Genomic DNA, 17,279 nt, shown 5'->3' with positions numbered 1-17,279 from the left:
TTCTTTCTTTAGATTCAACGAATGGTGATCAGTGGAGGAAACTTCCGGCCGGATACACTAAAACCTAAAGAAGTGGTTTCTTTATTGATCGATGATGATGAAATGGAAACAAAATGTAAGTTTACTTTTTGCTACTTATATTTAAATTACTTGCTGTGGGTACCAGGTATTGCATGGTTGAAAGTTTATAGAATTAGATGTTGTTAAATTTATTTTTAAAAAAAGTAATGTAGCTTTCCTTGTTTCGGAAAGTGACCCATGCTAAACTACTGAATTGTTATGTGCTCTTAGAGATATTCATTCCATGCTCATTTCTTCACAAGATTTGTAAATAATCCTCTGCTGAAGATGTGTTTGAAAAAATGGACATTGTTGTAAGCTGTAGGATCTGCAGTTGTTGGTCTTGAAGAAAAGTGTGGTGTCTGATAAATTTAGTTTTAACTGTCACAGCAATCGAGATCCAAATGCTGAGGTGGGGGTGGAGTATTGTAGACTCGGAAAAATATTTGATTGCAACACGGGAGTGGGGGGTGAATCAGTGAAGTGGATAAAAATACAGACTGACGACCTAGGTGAGCCAATTTATATTATTTCAGACTACTGATCTTGAGTTTTATTTTCACATTTTGGTCAATGTAATCTGATTTTTGTCAAGTGTATATTGTTAAATGCGGGAATCTGTACGGAATTTCACGCGGGACCTTTTTATTTAATCCACAAGGGTAACATGATCTTGTTCCATCAGCCATAACCGGGTAAAAATCCTAAGTAATTCGCAATTTTATTTTTATTATTGCCCACACTGAGGATTGAACCTTCAACCTCCAGAAGCATGTAACTTGCAACTGAATTTCAACAAGTACTTTATCCACTACACCATGAGTGTTTACTGATTCTAGAGTTCAACAGAAAGTTTGACAAGATACACTTTAAGAAGGTTGGAGGTTACATTGGCCGAAATGTTGTAAAAATAGCACTTAAAATGAGAACAGTAGTCCGAATAATATGGATTATTGATCCTCATTTAAAAAATTCAGAAATATTTGGAATCTTTTATTTTGCAGTTGTTGCTTTTAAAGGAAGGTCTGGTGGCTGATGAATTTAGTTTTCACTGTTACAGGAGTCCTGATCCAAATGCTGACGAGGGGCGGGGGTATTGAAGACTGGTAAAATTATATGAATGCATTATGGGGCAGGGGGTCAATGAAGTAGATAACAGTACAGATTTCGAATTTGAATGTCCCAAATCCAGTTAGTTTCCTAACATCGCTTTCACTTGGGCACTACCCACAGCAACCATCAAGAAGGACATGGCTGAGATCTTAGGTTCAGAAGTGGTCAACCTTTGATGATGAAATTGCAATTGGTTAGCAATCTTGTGTAACCTTACTCAGAACCGCAGGGCATGATCTGTCATTATTCAGAATGTAGTGCAGGCCAGTGTAGGAACCAGCTCAACCCATATAGGGTGAACACGATTGCAACAACGTATTTTCACATACAAATGTTGACAATCATCATGTGGTCTATTCTAGAAAGAATTGTGGCAACTAATGATGCCAACAACAGAATTAGGCCAGACAAAAAAATCTTACCATGTCAATTCATATGTATTTACTCAACAGAGATGGCTGGGCATTTAACGAATTTTACCCTAATATTAAATCTACTCTTGAAAAGAAAATGGTACAAAAATTGTATTATGTAATTATGTGTAAGGTTAAAGAAAACAGTGTACACTAAAAATTATGAAAAATCATGAAGTATTTTCGGTACTTGTACAGTTTAGTCAAGACATTAAAAAATGAAAATATCAAAAAAAGTTTAAATTGTATGTATTTGTTATGGAATGAAGTTCTCCGAAAAAAAATTTCACTTAATTTGATCAAGTATTTTTTTTTTTTACAGCGGAAAAAACAGGTTTTTATGAGAGCGCGTTGAAGGCAGCCATCTTGGATTTTTAAAAAAATTGTTTGAATTTTAGAAATGCCAAAAGGAGATAACTCCAGTTAAAGTGCTGACACTCCCTCCCCATCTTTAATACTAGCTTTTCTTCCTAAAAATCGAACCTTTTGCTCAGTATCATAAGTTGTTTTTTCGCTATAAAAAAAAAACTACTTGATGAAAACAAGTGAATTTTTTATCGGAGAACTTCATTCCATAACGGATACATACAATTTAAACTTTTTTTTCGATATTTTCATTTTTTTAATGTCTTGACTAAACTGTACAAGTACCGTATTTTCTTTTCGACAAGAAAGAAATTATGTATTAATGGCAAAATATCGCCTCTGCCATTTTCTGCTTACGTTAAGGTCAAGCTACGATTCAAACTTTAATATCGCACAATTATCATAATACCAGCTAGAAATTGTTTATAGATGAATTTTTATTTTATAAAAACAAAAATAATGAATGAATTTGCATAAATGTTAGTATACCACTTTCTTTTTCTTAACCTAACTGGTAACGTACATAAAAAAGTTTTTGTGTAATCATAAATTTTTTTTTATATTGGGGTAAAATTGTATAAGCGCTGATGACCGTAGTAAAGTGGATCCCAATGTGAACAGACAACTTGGTTATCTAAATGTGGATCCCGGTGCTTTTATTGGACTATTTTTAACTAATATCCATAACCAAGATATAAGGAAGTTGTATTCACTTTTAAATTAGAAAAATAAGTTTTTAATATCAATAGTAGACTACCCATGACCCATTGAGTCAGTATGTTACATTAGCTATGGAATTAATGTACGAGCATGACACTTGTGATGTAAAGAAAATAGTTTTTGTGACATAACAGAAACATTTCCATGAATGTATATTAAAATGAAAAAAGAATATACATAGATTTGTAGGAGTCGTTCTGTTTATAAATTGTTTAATTTTGAAAAAAAAAAAAAAAAAACATACAGCCATTGAATTATAAGTGGTTTGCCAAACTTATAGGTAAATGTGCACTGAACAGATACCATAGTACTTAAAGTTAAATTCAAATTTTTATATATCTTTTAATTTAAACGCAAAAAAAAAAAAACAATTGAGATGCTGAAAATGTATGCAGTAAAACAATGTTTTATTGTCATGTTGATTATTTATATTTAATGTAAATTTAAAAAAAAAAAAAAACATTTTCGGGGTTATTTATGTTGGTAGTGTAGAAGAAAATGTATGAACGTTTTTTTAAGAAAGGCAGAAAAAAATGGAGAATAAATTTAAAAAAAAAAAAAAAAGACAGTGGGCAAATCGCTGTTGTAAAATGCTCTTATGGTTGTCAACAGGTTAAAGTAGATTTATTTGTAAGAAAATTGTGTTAAAATAACTTAAACGTAAATGAACAAGGTAAAACAAATGCAGAAAATATTAACAATTGCTTATTTGGATAATTTAAACAAAAAAAAAAAATAATTATGACGCTGAAAACGTTCACAGTAAAACAATACATTTTATTGTTGCGTTGATTATTTAGTATAATATATATCTTATATATGAAACAAGTCGATGATTATACATATTATTTGTAATCACATTTTGCATTTGCTTCCCATCTCTTGAAGTTTATTATTCATTAAATTTAAGATATTAGCTTTTCTAAGGACGTCCGTTTGTTCGAACGAAACCGGTCCAGCAATTTGTGTTTATTTGTTTATGCTGTAATGGGTTTATGTTCATGTACGCATGTGCAGCTGGAAGTTGTAAACCGGATGTTGGGTTACAACACCCTTTACAAGGTCATTTGAGTTTTATAATTATATAGATTGGTGCAGCAAATAACTAAATTTTATGTCTAGATATATTGTGTTTATAGATAGGTATTGCAGAAAATTATTTACTTTTTAATAACTGTTCAGATATTTTTTAAATTATACACTGTATATTTGATATTTAGGATATATTTTGTTTTTGTTTTTTTTATCAGGTAGCATTATGTTGATATTCCCAATACGATTTAATTTTTTTTTTTTTTTTTTCCGTTCTTTTATTATTTCTTTCTTTCCATAGATGGAGTGTTTTCTTTATTAACGAATTGTAAGTGATACTTTTTTTTTTCCTTTTTGCTCAGTTTCCTTTTCTTTAACATGAGTTTAAGGATAAACTCTTTTTTGAAAGAGATAGATATGTATTTAAAAAAAAAATTTTAACAAATTCTGGGAGACCTATTGCCGTTATTAGAATTTCTTACAAATTATTCTTTTATTTAAACGGCATGAAGAATTTTTATAAGACATTTTCATTTTGAAATTATTTTAATGTTTGAGTTAGAATTTTTTGCATGGATAGTAAGTATGAAATGGTTGCCTTTCTTTTTCTTTTAGAACTTGGGTTAAACCAATTTACATATTAGCACGATTATTAGATTTTATTATACGTTTATTTTTTTCTTAAAACCATTCTAATAGAAGAAAAATCTTACTTTGTCACTCAACTTTGGATATATATATATATATATATATATATATTTAAGAATTCAGGTGATAAGTCATCTCCCTCTAAGTACAGACCAATAAGTCTCCTGTGTGTCATGAGTAAGCTGCTGGAATCCATATTAAATAGAACTAGTGGACCACCTCAGCAGAAACAACCTTCTTAGTGACCTGCAATAAAGTTTCCGTTCTGCTAGATCTACAGCAGATGTATTAACGGTTATATCACATAGGATTAGTGAATCTCTCGACAAAGGCTTCCTTTTTAGGACAATTGCTCTTGACATATCAAAGGCTTTCGATAAGGTATGGCATAAAGGTCTACTTCACAAGATTTCCAGCCACAGTATAACTGTAAATGTTTTCTCATTTATTAAATCATTTCTCTCTGATAAGCTCATAAGTGTAGTGGTTGATGGGCAGAAATCAGAGGCCCACAGTATTAAGGCTGGAGTCCCTCAGGGATCCATCCTGGGCCCAACTCTCTTCCTTATATACATCAATGATCTCCCAGAACACATACTTAAATCATTCGTTGACATCTATGCTGATGACAGGACCATCTATGGCAATACATCAAAGGCCGTAAATGACAAAGTTCTCTCTGATTCTCTCTCCTTTGATCTTGAGCGCGTGGTACAATGGGGGAAGAGGTGGCTGGTTACTTTTAATGCATCTAAAACCAAGCTCCTATCTTTACATCATCAACGCTCTGACATCAATTGAAACGGATAGCTCTCATCTTGAGGAGGCTCCATGTTTTGACAAGCTTCTGGGTTTGACCTTTACTCCTGATCTGAAATGGAACACGTACATCAAGTCTGTTGCCAAGGTTGCTGGGAAAATGGATGGATCCGTCTACTGCTCCAGAAGCTATCTCACTGCTGATGCAATTCTCTATCTATATAAAAGCCAAGTACGTCCAAGGATGGGTACTGCTAAAAATAGCCTATCCTGCCTTGACAGAGTACAAAACGGACTTCGTGGCTTATTGGGGGGATACCCTTTTCTCTTCCCTGCAACCTCTCTCCCACAGAAGAGATGTTGTGAGTCTGTCTTTGTTTTATCGTTATTTCCATGGCAAGTGCTTGTCTGAGCTCCAATCTCTGGTCCCCCCTTGCCAATCTTTCACGATAGACACCCGTCTAGCTGAAACCACTGTCAATAATTTTCCCCACTCTTTATCTGTGCCTAAATCAAAACGTAGATTCCATGAACAAAGCTTTTTTCTTAGAAGTGCACAGCTATGGAACTCTCTTCCGTTTGCCTGTTTCCCACCTGCAACTTGGATGTCTTCAAGTCCAACATAAACAAATTCCTGATGAACCGCCCCCTTAAGTAAGACACTTTATCAAATTTCCAATACTAACGATTACTATGATACTATCCCATTGATTACTGTATATGCAATAACCCTTATCCCCGAGTAGCCTCTGTGCCTTGATAAGTGGTGACCACCATGTAAAAAGAAAAAAAAAAAAGAGATTATCCCAGTTGGAGGAAGGAAGTGGATAACAGTATCAACCAACAACCTAAGTGTGTCAAGTTGCTATGGAATCAACTGCATTCAAACTTGACACAGGATCATGTGATATTTGGCCAACATCGTTTAGTTACAGATGTTGGCAAACTGTCACATGAATCCTTCCCATAAATACTTTACTTTAGAAAGAATTGAAACCCTTGCCTTTTTTTTTTTTTTTTGTGGGTTTCAAAGCAGAGTGGATATTGTTGTACAAGATGAAAGCTTGTAAAGGGTGTGGCCCATTCATCTTCAACATATTTGCATTATTCGGACTGCGTTTTTTGTTGAACTCTAGAATCTTTCTGTTAAACTTGGGAATTTGCACAGAATTTCAAATGGGACCCTTTATTTAATCCATATGAGTAGCGTGCTCTTGTTCCATCAGCCATGACAGTCTTAAGTAATTCACAATTGTATTCTTAGTATCGCCCACACTAAAGACTGAACCTTCAACCTCCAGCGGAGTATCATTGACAACCGAATTTTACCTAGTATTTATCCACAGGTTCCTGTAAACAATTTTAGTATAAATTTTGGCAACTCTAAAGCTGTTCTTGTTTTTAGATGTACATTCTTAATACTTAGTATTACAGATTATCTATCTACTATTTATATAAAAAGAACTTTGTGCATGCATGCATTCATTCCCTATGGACTCCAAAACAGCTGGCCCGTTTTTTTTTTTTTTTTTTTTTTTTTTTTTAAATTTCACACAAAGGTACTTGATGTGCCTGGGAGTGTTCTTATGTAGGTTTTGCGTCGGAATGCTTCCGATAAGTATCAAAAATCGGTAATCGAAAAAGTTCTATTAAAGAAGGAAGTCCGATTTTGACCAAAAGTAACACTTTTATACAACCTAACATCACAAGTGCATTTGAGAAGTTTTATCACTGCACAAGTAGAAAGGCCCAGCCTATAAGATCAATTGTAGATTCTTTTATAAGACAGGGGCACGTTCGAAATAAATGTTTCTTTTTAGAGCACAATTGGAGCATGATGCTTGACTTTTGTACGTTATGAACACTACTCTGTTGGAGTATGACGAAGCACTGTTATGAAATAAGAACAAAAAAAAATGAAAGGAAAGGTCTCTGGGTTTCAATATATCACATTGAACAAAAGAGAGAGGGTAAACTCTTTCAACCCCCCCCCTCCCTCTTTCCCTCACAAAAATGCAAAATAATGCAGACGAAAAACACAGGAAGAAACAAAACACAAATTTTAAGTAATTTTATTCATAAAATATGGGGAGAAAAAGATAGCAAAAAATGATTTTAAAAAAAAAAAAAAAAAAAAAAAAAGAAAAATTGAGATGGGAAATTGTATGCTAATATCTAAAAATTCCGAGCAAAAATATGTTCATAAACAAAAAGGCAAAACAAAAAAAGCATATCAATTTATCGCATGAGAGAGAGAAAAAAGTAGAGTCCGTTCTTTTTTATGTGAGATTTCAATTGTTCATATCTCGCGACATTTCCTTGTTCAATTTACATCATTTCTGTCATGTTCCTTTTATCTGCAGCCTTAACGTTGACAAGTTTTTTTTTTTTTTTTTTTTTTTTTTTTTGTCCTGGCCATATTCATTAGCCTTGCTTCATTATGGTCACAACTCTGGGGTATAATGTCACTCTCCTCTCTTTTTGCTTCCAATCTGCAGCCATCTGCATCAACAAATTCAATCTTCTACTCCGTCTTCAGTTCACATCAACAAATTTCACTTTTCAAATTCACCAATCAAATGTCATCGCCTAATGAGATCAATATAAATGCTGACATATCATTTTTGCAAATCATGTTTTTCTTTTTGTCATTTTGTTGCGTCTTTTCGTCTCTGCTTCTTTTTTTGTTTGCTTGTTCAGTTTTTCATCTCTACTCGGAACAGGATTCATTCTCTGTCCGTTAGCCATGACTGCTTGCGGAGAAGTGCCAAAAGAAGTATTTAGTTTTTTTTCTTCCTTTTCTGTTTTTCCTCTTCCTCTGTCTTCTGCTTAACTTTCTTTTTCCTCTTTGTTTTTTGGCGGCAAGAAACGAACGCAAGAGAAATTAGCTGGGTGTGAGTCGCTTAAGTTTGACCAAATTAATCGCTGAATCACCCTTCATCTAGATGTTTCAAAGTCCTGTGGGGAGGGGAGTTGTAACTTGCCTCACCCATTCTTGTGTAGTCTTTTCCTTTATGCGCTCTTCTTCTCTCCCTACCTTCTCTTTATCTTTTACATTTTTTCAATGGCAAATAATTTTATGAAATCAATAGATTCTCTACAGTGCAATTTAGATTACAATGTATTGTAACCTGTCACTGCGAGGAGGCATGCGAAGCTTTCCCCTGATACACTGCAGGGCTAACTTGAATGGGCACTCAATTTAATTTGATTGAGAAATGGACGATTTCAACAATTTCAATAATATTGAATGAATAATGTTGATGATATTGAACAATTGAAATCCCACATAAAAAAAAAACTCTGCCTTTTTCTTTCTTACTTTTTCGCTCTCTCATGTGACGAATTGATATGTTTCTTTTGTTTTGCCTTTTTGTTTATCGATATGTTTTTGCTCGGCATTTTTAGATATTAGCATACGATTTCCCTATTATTACTATTAATAAAACGGAAAAAAAAAGATACACGGCTTGAAAATAATAATTTAAACTGATTTTCTTTTAAAATACATACTCCAATGTTACAATTATGTAATAATATTTAACTTTAATTCAAGTAATTATGTAAAAAAATAATTTCATAAAATGAACAGTTGGTTCTTTGATAAGATAGAGGTGCATTTGAAATGAGTGTGTCTGTTTAGAGTACAATTGGACCATGATACTTGACTTTTGCTTTTCAAACTTTAAGTGAAGCCATTATTTACTGATAATTTTATGAAATCAACAGTAGATTCTCTACAGTGCAATTTAGACTACAATGTATTGTAGACTGTCACTGTGAGGAGGCATGCGAAGCTTTCCCCTAATACCCTGTCAGGGAGGGGGGGGGCTAACAAGAACAGGCACTCAGTTTGATTGAGAAATGGAAGATTTCAAGTTTCAATGATAAAAGTATGAGAGGGTGGAATATTTGTTGATCATCATTGAATCTTGAATAATGTTGAGTCTCTGCTAATTACTATGTATATATGTATCTAATATATATTGTGTGTGTGTTTAATTTTTTTATGATGCTTTATCTGTTTATAATTAATGGTTCCCATATTGAATTAAATTCTATACTAGGTCATGTATGCTACTTCTTGAAGTTGTAATTGAGTAATGTCTTGATTTTCAGTTTTAAGATGGCTGTCATAGAAACAACATTATCTTAACCAAATTAATTTTAGTTTTGTAACAATTTGGTTCAACTACTAATTTAATAACCAAACAATGCTGTAATAATATAACCTAATTATTACGGTATTGTTTGGTCGTTAAATTATTAATTGAACCAAATTGTTATAAAACTAGAATTAATTTGGTTAGGATAATGTTGTTTCTATGATAATCATCTTAAAACTGAAAACTTCAAAATAACAGATTAGAATGCAAGTCTCTGTTACTTTTGGAATTCACGGCCGAATTTGTTTTGACATGTTATAATTTATAGACATCTATACGTGCAGTTGTAAAAGAACATTGGGTTTTGTTGGTTACATAGAAATAAGTAAAAGACAAAAGCACACTTTGATGAAATAGGGTCAGTCAATCATAGAACAATGACAGTAAAGATTAACACAGAAGAGGGCGTCTTGTGCCTTGTTCTTCTCAGTGAAGACAGGAAGCTGACTATATGTGAAGAAATAAGCATGGGAGTTCGATAATGACGACATACATCACCAATCAAAGCAAACTATGTAAAATTCTTGGTTTGTAATCAAACCTGCAGAAGGAAGTATTTCTTAAAATTCTAGACAAGTTCACGGCTAAAGAAAACAAGTACTGATCTTCAGATTTATATGACGTGGCATTTTTAATGATACGTAACAATAAGAAGAAGCAATGTCACATAACTGCGATGCCTCCGTTCAGTCTTAAAAGACAAAGGATGCCCCTGTAGGGGCAGCTGCGCGTGTAATTGTGAGGCAAGGGTTGCGCAATCTCCAACCACACCTCTCCTGAATCGGCACTGTTTGAGTTCAATGGCAAGGAGAAGTATAGGATGACTGGAAACAATGCTGACTGGAAACAAAGCGTAGAGCACATACACCACCTGGAAGTCCCAAATGGTCACCATCTCACCAGGCTCATCGTTGCTTAACTTTGGTGATCTGATGGGAACCGGTGTGTGGAATATTACATCACTTTGTATGTGTTGCCTGTAAAGATAGAGCTCCACACTTTTACAATTATTTGTAGGAAGCAGCAAATCTATCATATATTGTAATTTATATAAAACTTGGTATCTATATATTCGTAGTTATAGGATTCATTCTTAAATAATAAATTGGTTTGGAATTTTAGAACACAGCTGCTAAGCATCAGGAGTCGTAATTTGGACACTATTTTAATTTAGTCATGTGCAAACAGAACAAAAAGGGAGTGGAAACCCTTTATTAAAATTTAGATATCTCAGATTTTTGTGAAATTTTAATAATAGGTATTAGGCATCAATTAATGAATATTTCTCAATTTTTTCTTTTTCTTTTTTTTAATTTTTTTAATTAAAAATAGAAAGTTTTAGGGAATGTAATATGGCCATATAACCTTACATTTAGAAAATTCAAAGATGTGAGATTTATTTTTATTAATTTTTGTTTCTTTTATGTTTTTCTTTCTAGTAATGCAACGACAGGAGGAAAAACGTTCCCGTGAGAAAGAAAACAAAGACAAGAAACGAAAACGAGAAAAAATATCTGAAAAAGTATGTTTGTTTTGCGTATTATTTTATTCTATTGCAGGGGCGATTTGAGGGAGGAGAGGTCAACATTTAGGGATTATGGGCAAATCATAAATATGAAAAAGAATTGATGCTTAGCAACCACCATAAATAAAAATGACCCCCCCCCTTCTAAAAGAAACTTTCCTTCTCCAGTAGCGAATCCCCCCTCGTCCACCAAAAAATTAATGTCACACTATAAATTGTATTTATGTTGAACATTTTACAATTTTGCTCCTTGTTTCAGACATAATGTTAATTGTAGGTTGCTGCATTTTAATAAGGATAGCTTTGAGTATTTTTTTAATTAGTTTCAAATTTTTTTTTATGCTGTTGTTTATGTGTGTGTATGTTACTGACTAAAATTTGTTTTAAGTCAGAGGAGAGAGAGGCAGTTATGTTTTTTGAACGCTGATAAACTGAGCTAGAGTTTATTAGATGCATGCTGAGTCTGCAGAAAAAGTTAGCGGTAGTAAAACAAATACAGTTTTTTTTTTTTTTTTTTTTTTTACATAGGCATCACCACATTATCAAGGCCAAGAGGCCACTCAAGGATAAGGGTTAAAGAGTGTACAGTAGAAATTGGACATTATAGTAATCATTAGTAATGAAAATTTGGTAAAGTTGATAACTTATATGGAACGGCTCATCAAGAACTTATTTACGTTAGACTTGAAGACAACCATATTGTAGTCAGCCGGAAAGCAGGAAAACGGAAGACAATTCCACAGGCGTGCAGTTCTAAGAAAAAAAGCTTTGTTCATGGAATCTACGTTTAGGTTTAGGCACAGATAAAGAGTGGGGGGAATTATTGATAGTGTTTACAGCTAGACGAGTGTTTCTTGTGAAAGTTTGGCGAGGGGGGACCATAGATTGAAGCTCATTCGAACACTTTCCATGAAAATAACGATACATCAGAGACAAACTCGCAACATCTCTTCTGTGAGATAAAGGTTGCAAGGAAGAGAAAAGGACATCTCCTACGAGGCTACGAAGTCTATTTTGAACTCTATCAAGGCAGGCCAAGTCCTTTCTAGCAGCTCCTGCCCATATGTGGCAACAGTATTCCATCCTTGGACGTACCTGGCTCTTATATAGATAGAGAATAGCATCAGCAGTGAGATATCTACTGGATCGATAGAAAGATCGCACCATTTTTCCAGCGGCCTTGGCAACAGATTTGATGTACGTGTTCCATTTAAGATCAGGAGTAATGGTCAAGCCAAGAAGTTTGTCAAAACTTGAGGCCTCCTGAAGACGAGAGCCATTCATTTCAATTGATATCAGATGTGGATCAGAATGTTGATGATGTAAAGAGAGAAGCTTGGTTTTAGATGCATTAAAAGTAACCAGCCATTCTTTACCCCATTGTACTACGTGCTCAAGATCAGAGGAGAGAGAATTGGAGAGAACTTGGTCGTTTACTGTCTTAGATGTGCTACCATAAATGGTAGTGTCGTCAGCATAGATGTCTACAAATGATGTAAGGATGTGATTTGGGAGATCATTAATGTAGATCAGGAAAAGAGTTGGGCCCAGGATGGACCCCTGAGGGACACCGGCATTAATACTGTGAGCTTCAGATTTTTGCCCCTCAACTACTACTCTTATGAACCTATCAGAAAGAAATGATTTAATAAATGAGAAGACATTTCCAGCAATACCATAGCTAGAGATCTTATGAAGTAAACCTTTATGCCATACCCTATCAAAGGCCTTAGATATGTCAAGAGCAATTGCCCTAGAAAGGTTGCCTCCGTCGAGAGATTTGCTAATCCTATGAGATATAACTGTAAGCACATCTGCTGTAGATCTAGCAGAACGGAAACCATATTGAGTGTCACTAAGAAGGTTATTTTTGTTGAGATGGTTGATTACTTCTGTATTTAACACAGATTCCAGCAACTTACTCATGACACACAGGAGACTTATTGGCCTGTACTGAGAGGGGGATGAGCGATCACCTGAATTCTTAAATACAGGGCATACTGATGAAATTTTCCAGGGAGATGGGAAACTATTCTCCTTAAGACAACGTTTAAACAGTTTTGTAAGTATGGGCGCTAGTTCAGGTTGAAGTTTTTTGAGTACTATAATTGGAATACCGTCAGGGCCAGTTGCTTTACTGGAATCAAGGTTTTTGATTAGCTTCGCAACATCACGTACAGATATACGTATATCACATAGCGTGTTTTCTGATACAGGAGGAAATATTGGAGGTTGGCAGCCTTGATCTCAAAGGGTAGAATTAGCTGCGAAACAAAGAGTTTGGCTTTGTCTGATGCTGACGAGATTACCTCAGGTCCATTGTTCAGGATTCTGTTTGCTATTTGCCAAAACTGGTGGGAACCAAGCCGCTGCTCAGCTACTTTGGACTTAACAGATTGAGCATACAACTCTCTTGCATTCTTTATTACTTTCTTACAATGTTATTAGCTTTATTATATAAAAAACAATTGCATTAATTCTTTCTAATGGTTTAGAAGTAGAGGATTAAAACCACAGAAAGAGATATATAGTCATCCACATACAGTACTGTTTCGCTGTTTCACAGCTCATCAGTGCAGCTAGACAAGCAACTACCTCAAGCCAGGATCGAAACCCGATCACCATATTATATATATATATATATATATATATATATATATATATATATATATATATATTCATTTATTTAATAAGGGTATACATCAATTGACGGTTTTGAGTAAAAAGGAACTCTTTATACCATGGTATTTTGAAGCCTAATTCTTCTCGTCAGAAGAGTAAAGATGCTCGGAACATAATAGGAATGCAATGTCTAGCGATAGTTTCCAAACAGCCTCAATAATTTATTTTACTCCTAATGAAACTATCGCTAGACGTCGCATCCCTATTATATTACCTAGTATCTTCTTTAATCTTCTGATGAGAAGAATTAGGCTTCAAAATACCATGGTATAAAGTGTTCCTTTTTACATAAAATCACCAATTATTAAATAGATGAATAAATTTATATATATTTATAGTTATACCTTCATTTTCTCCCTTTATTGATTCCTATATAAGCTCCAAAAAAAATTGTTGAACTTAAAATTATCCTAATAAGTCTCCTCTTAAAGAATTGATTTTATTCTCTTCCTTTAACGTGCCCATTTATACATATATGTAAGTAATAATACTGCTAGTCTGAAAGCAACATTAGGTTTAGAGCTCCTAAAATTCATATTAGGATTACTCACATTTGGAAGGAGAAGGTAGATTGAGTTTCTGATAGTTTCAGTTTCTTTGAACTCTTGTTAGTATTGTGATTATTTTGATATATTTTTTATTGATAAGACTAACATCAATTGGTGGGATGAAAATATTATTTTTTATTTATTTATTTTTTTTTTTGGAAATGATATATGGAGAATAAAGAGTCGAACTTTAGTTTACTTTCAGCAGCATCTCAACTAGTGGTGAGACGATTAATCGGAATCGTTAATCGTAACGACTAGTGTATTTTGGGAGGAATCACATCGTTAAAAAATACCTTAGATTTATGATTATTTCATTACGATTCTCTTATATTTTTAAGTTGAACTATTTGTTTGAAGTGAGATTAATGCTGTCAAAAATTTATGATAAAAATGTCATAGAACTTTTAATGAAAAATTTTAAGGATTTTATTAACTACATTAAAGGTAATCTTTATTTATCTTAATGAGTTTTCTTATTCCATCACATACATAGGCGCTGTCTGTCTGTTTCGAAACTTTGAGACCCATGATTAGTTATCTGTTGCGAAACTTTAGGGGCCATGAGGTAACATTGTTTTCATTTGTGAGCGTCAAGTCCATGAAAAAGTTGATGAATACTTAATCCTTAGAGAAAAAAGATTTTACAATGCTCTCATTGTGAGTAAATCATGTTAAAAATAAGTGGTTTTTCCAATTGGTGGCTAAAAAAAAAAAAAAAAAAAAGGTCAGGGTACTTCTACACTTTATCGCCGAAACTGGAGACGCCATTTTATTTCGCACATCTGTCGTTGAAATCCAAGTAGGCGATAAAGTGTAGAAGCACCAAAAAGGGGGCGCTTATCTTTTGGCAATTTTTTTTTTTTTTTTTTTTTTTACCGACACTCTTCCATTAGTAAATGAATGAAAAATCTCATTAGTAAATGTCTTGTCAACCTTTATATTTTTTAAAAATAAAACAAGCAAAGTCAAATTATTTAAACAATAAAAGGTTTAATAGGACAATGTATGTACTTTCTATTTTCTGAACGAAGACTGTTTCAGGAAATATTTCTAAAACTAAACTGAAACTGATCACGTGGTATCAGTTTGCAAAACTTTGATAGTAGGTCGGCTTTTTTGAAGTATCCAAAAACAAATGTTAGAACTACATATTATGCTGACTGACGGTTCCGCTTAAGGTCTTTAAAAAACTACAAAAGAAAATAATCATTTTGCTATCTGTTAAATAAATGCGGTAAGTGAATTTAATTTTTTTTTCGTTTAGAAATTTACATTTCATTAAAATATTCTGCAAATGAAGCAATTAAATATTTCTTTTGGAACTTCTTTGCTCAACAAAAAATGTGAAAAATTTATTAAAAAAGGAAAAAAAGTTTAACTTTTTAAAAAAAAGTCCTTTGAACCCTAACTTTGCAAACTAACTAGTCACTCAGAGCCATTCAACTAAAGGACTGTAGGGGCTTAGTCGACATTCATTGATTCCTGGTATCACAGTTGTGATGTGAGCATAGGTAAATGTTTCTCAACCCTAACAAAAAATAAAAAGGTTGTCAGAAACAGAATTAAGGTGGAGGCGATTTCGAAAGTTCAATAAATGACTTTTATTTAACAATAGAAATAAACAATTACCAAAAATTTACTTTTTTATATAGAAATAAAAAGGTAAATTAAGACATTAAATAAGAATAAACATTAAAGGACGATAAGTATATAATTATATAATAAAAATAAATATAGAAATAAACCAATTTATTTACGTTTAAAAAATAACATTATTATTGTTAAAAATATTTTTAAAATCAAATAAATAAATAGGAATAATTTGAGATAATTGAATATAAAGGCTAAAAATTTAATCAAAGATTTAGTTATTTTTAAATTTCATTTAGAAATAAGAATATTCTAGAAAGTGGAATAAAAATCAGTTAGCGATTGAAGCTGCAAAAAAATGTTAAATTTTAAAGAGTTATCGAAGATAAAGAGAAAATAAAACAAAAAAATGAATATCAGAAGATAAACAAAACACGTTATTCCCCTTGAAATTTGATGTTGTATTTTTGTTGAATTAATCATAACTTTTTCTGTATATTTTTTAATATATAAAGTAACTCCTGAACTTGATTGTTATTAATTTCGTGGTGCATGTTTAATTCATGGTTAAAATATTTGTTTTGACTTTTCTCTTCAATGAAAGAAATTTTATGAAAAAATCAAATAGTTTTCGAAATTCCCTTAATTGTATTTCCACTTTTTTGCTGTACCAAATCTTTTCGCTACACTTTCGATTATATAATGGTATATTCCAAAACAACAATTCCACAGGAATCGGAATCGTACTTGGTATCGGAATCGTTAATCAACATTTTCCTGAAATCGGAATCAGAAAAAATTTAGGAATCATCTCAACACTTATTTCCATATTTTGTCTTTTCTTGAATGATGTTACATCAAGTGGTTTTATGCCTTGTTCGAAACGATTTCCATAATGAAAAAAAAAATATTCAGATCTTTGTTGCATTATGTTCCATTAAATCCTTTCTCTATCAGTGTATTTCCTATGATTTTTTTTATTCCATTTTTCTAAAATATTGCAGTTAAAAGATGCCAAACGTCTTAAGGGTGACGAGAATGTAACAATTCCTGCGCCTGACACGGATTCTTTAGCTAGTTTTGATTCTATGTCTGTTCCTGCCAGTCCTCAAAGTGAGGTAAGTTTCATAAACGATGTTTATTCTATTGCCTTATAAGCTACACCTTTTCACTAAATTGCAACTTTGTATACACATGTATTTTCTATGATCATAGCTCAAATTCAGCACGCATTAATTGATGGCCAAATGCTGTGAACTTTTAGCTCTTTATTTCTATCTACTCCGGCACATGTGACACAGGTTTAATAAGATATCTTCTGCCTAAAGTACTTTAATTAAAAAATACAATGGAGTGTGTGTGTACACACACACACACACACACACACTGTTATTATTATATAAAAGGAACCTTGTATGTGTGAGTTCATTCCCTATGGATTTCTAAACAGCTTGGCCGATTTTTATGAAAATTTCATACAAATTTATTTCATCTATCTGGCAGTGTTCTTAGTTAGATTTTGTATAAGAATGACTTCGATAATTGAAAAAAATCCAATGAACAAGAGATTTTGACCAAGGTTAGCATTTTATACAGTCTAACATCACAAATGCATTCAAAAAGTTTTATTACTACACAAGCCAAAAGACTCGAC

At 32.9% G+C, this 17,279-nt stretch overlaps 2 protein-coding genes across 2 annotated transcripts in view; one reads left to right on the top strand and one right to left on the bottom strand.

The window, feature by feature from the left end:
• LOC145255790 (serine/arginine-rich splicing factor 6-like) overlaps positions 1 to 17,279 on the bottom strand; it is a 563,981-nt gene that overhangs the window by 231,934 nt on the left and 314,768 nt on the right. The window lies entirely within an intron of this gene.
• Positions 1 to 17,279, top strand: part of LOC145255787 (chromatin-remodeling ATPase INO80-like) — a 143,554-nt gene that overhangs the window by 119,113 nt on the left and 7,162 nt on the right. Inside the window, exons 31-34 of the mRNA XM_080114460.1 lie at positions 13 to 115; positions 4,006 to 4,032; positions 10,717 to 10,799; positions 16,630 to 16,743. Of these exons, the coding sequence (XP_079970586.1) occupies positions 13 to 115; positions 4,006 to 4,032; positions 10,717 to 10,799; positions 16,630 to 16,743 (327 nt within the window). The remainder of the gene's footprint in view (positions 1 to 12; positions 116 to 4,005; positions 4,033 to 10,716; positions 10,800 to 16,629; positions 16,744 to 17,279) is intronic.

Source organism: Euprymna scolopes, chromosome 31, assembly GCF_053919585.1.
Source record: "Euprymna scolopes isolate OS-2025 chromosome 31, ASM5391958v1, whole genome shotgun sequence".
Taxonomy (NCBI): domain Eukaryota; kingdom Metazoa; phylum Mollusca; class Cephalopoda; order Sepiida; family Sepiolidae; genus Euprymna; species Euprymna scolopes.
This window is presented reverse-complemented; position numbering and strand designations above follow the sequence as displayed.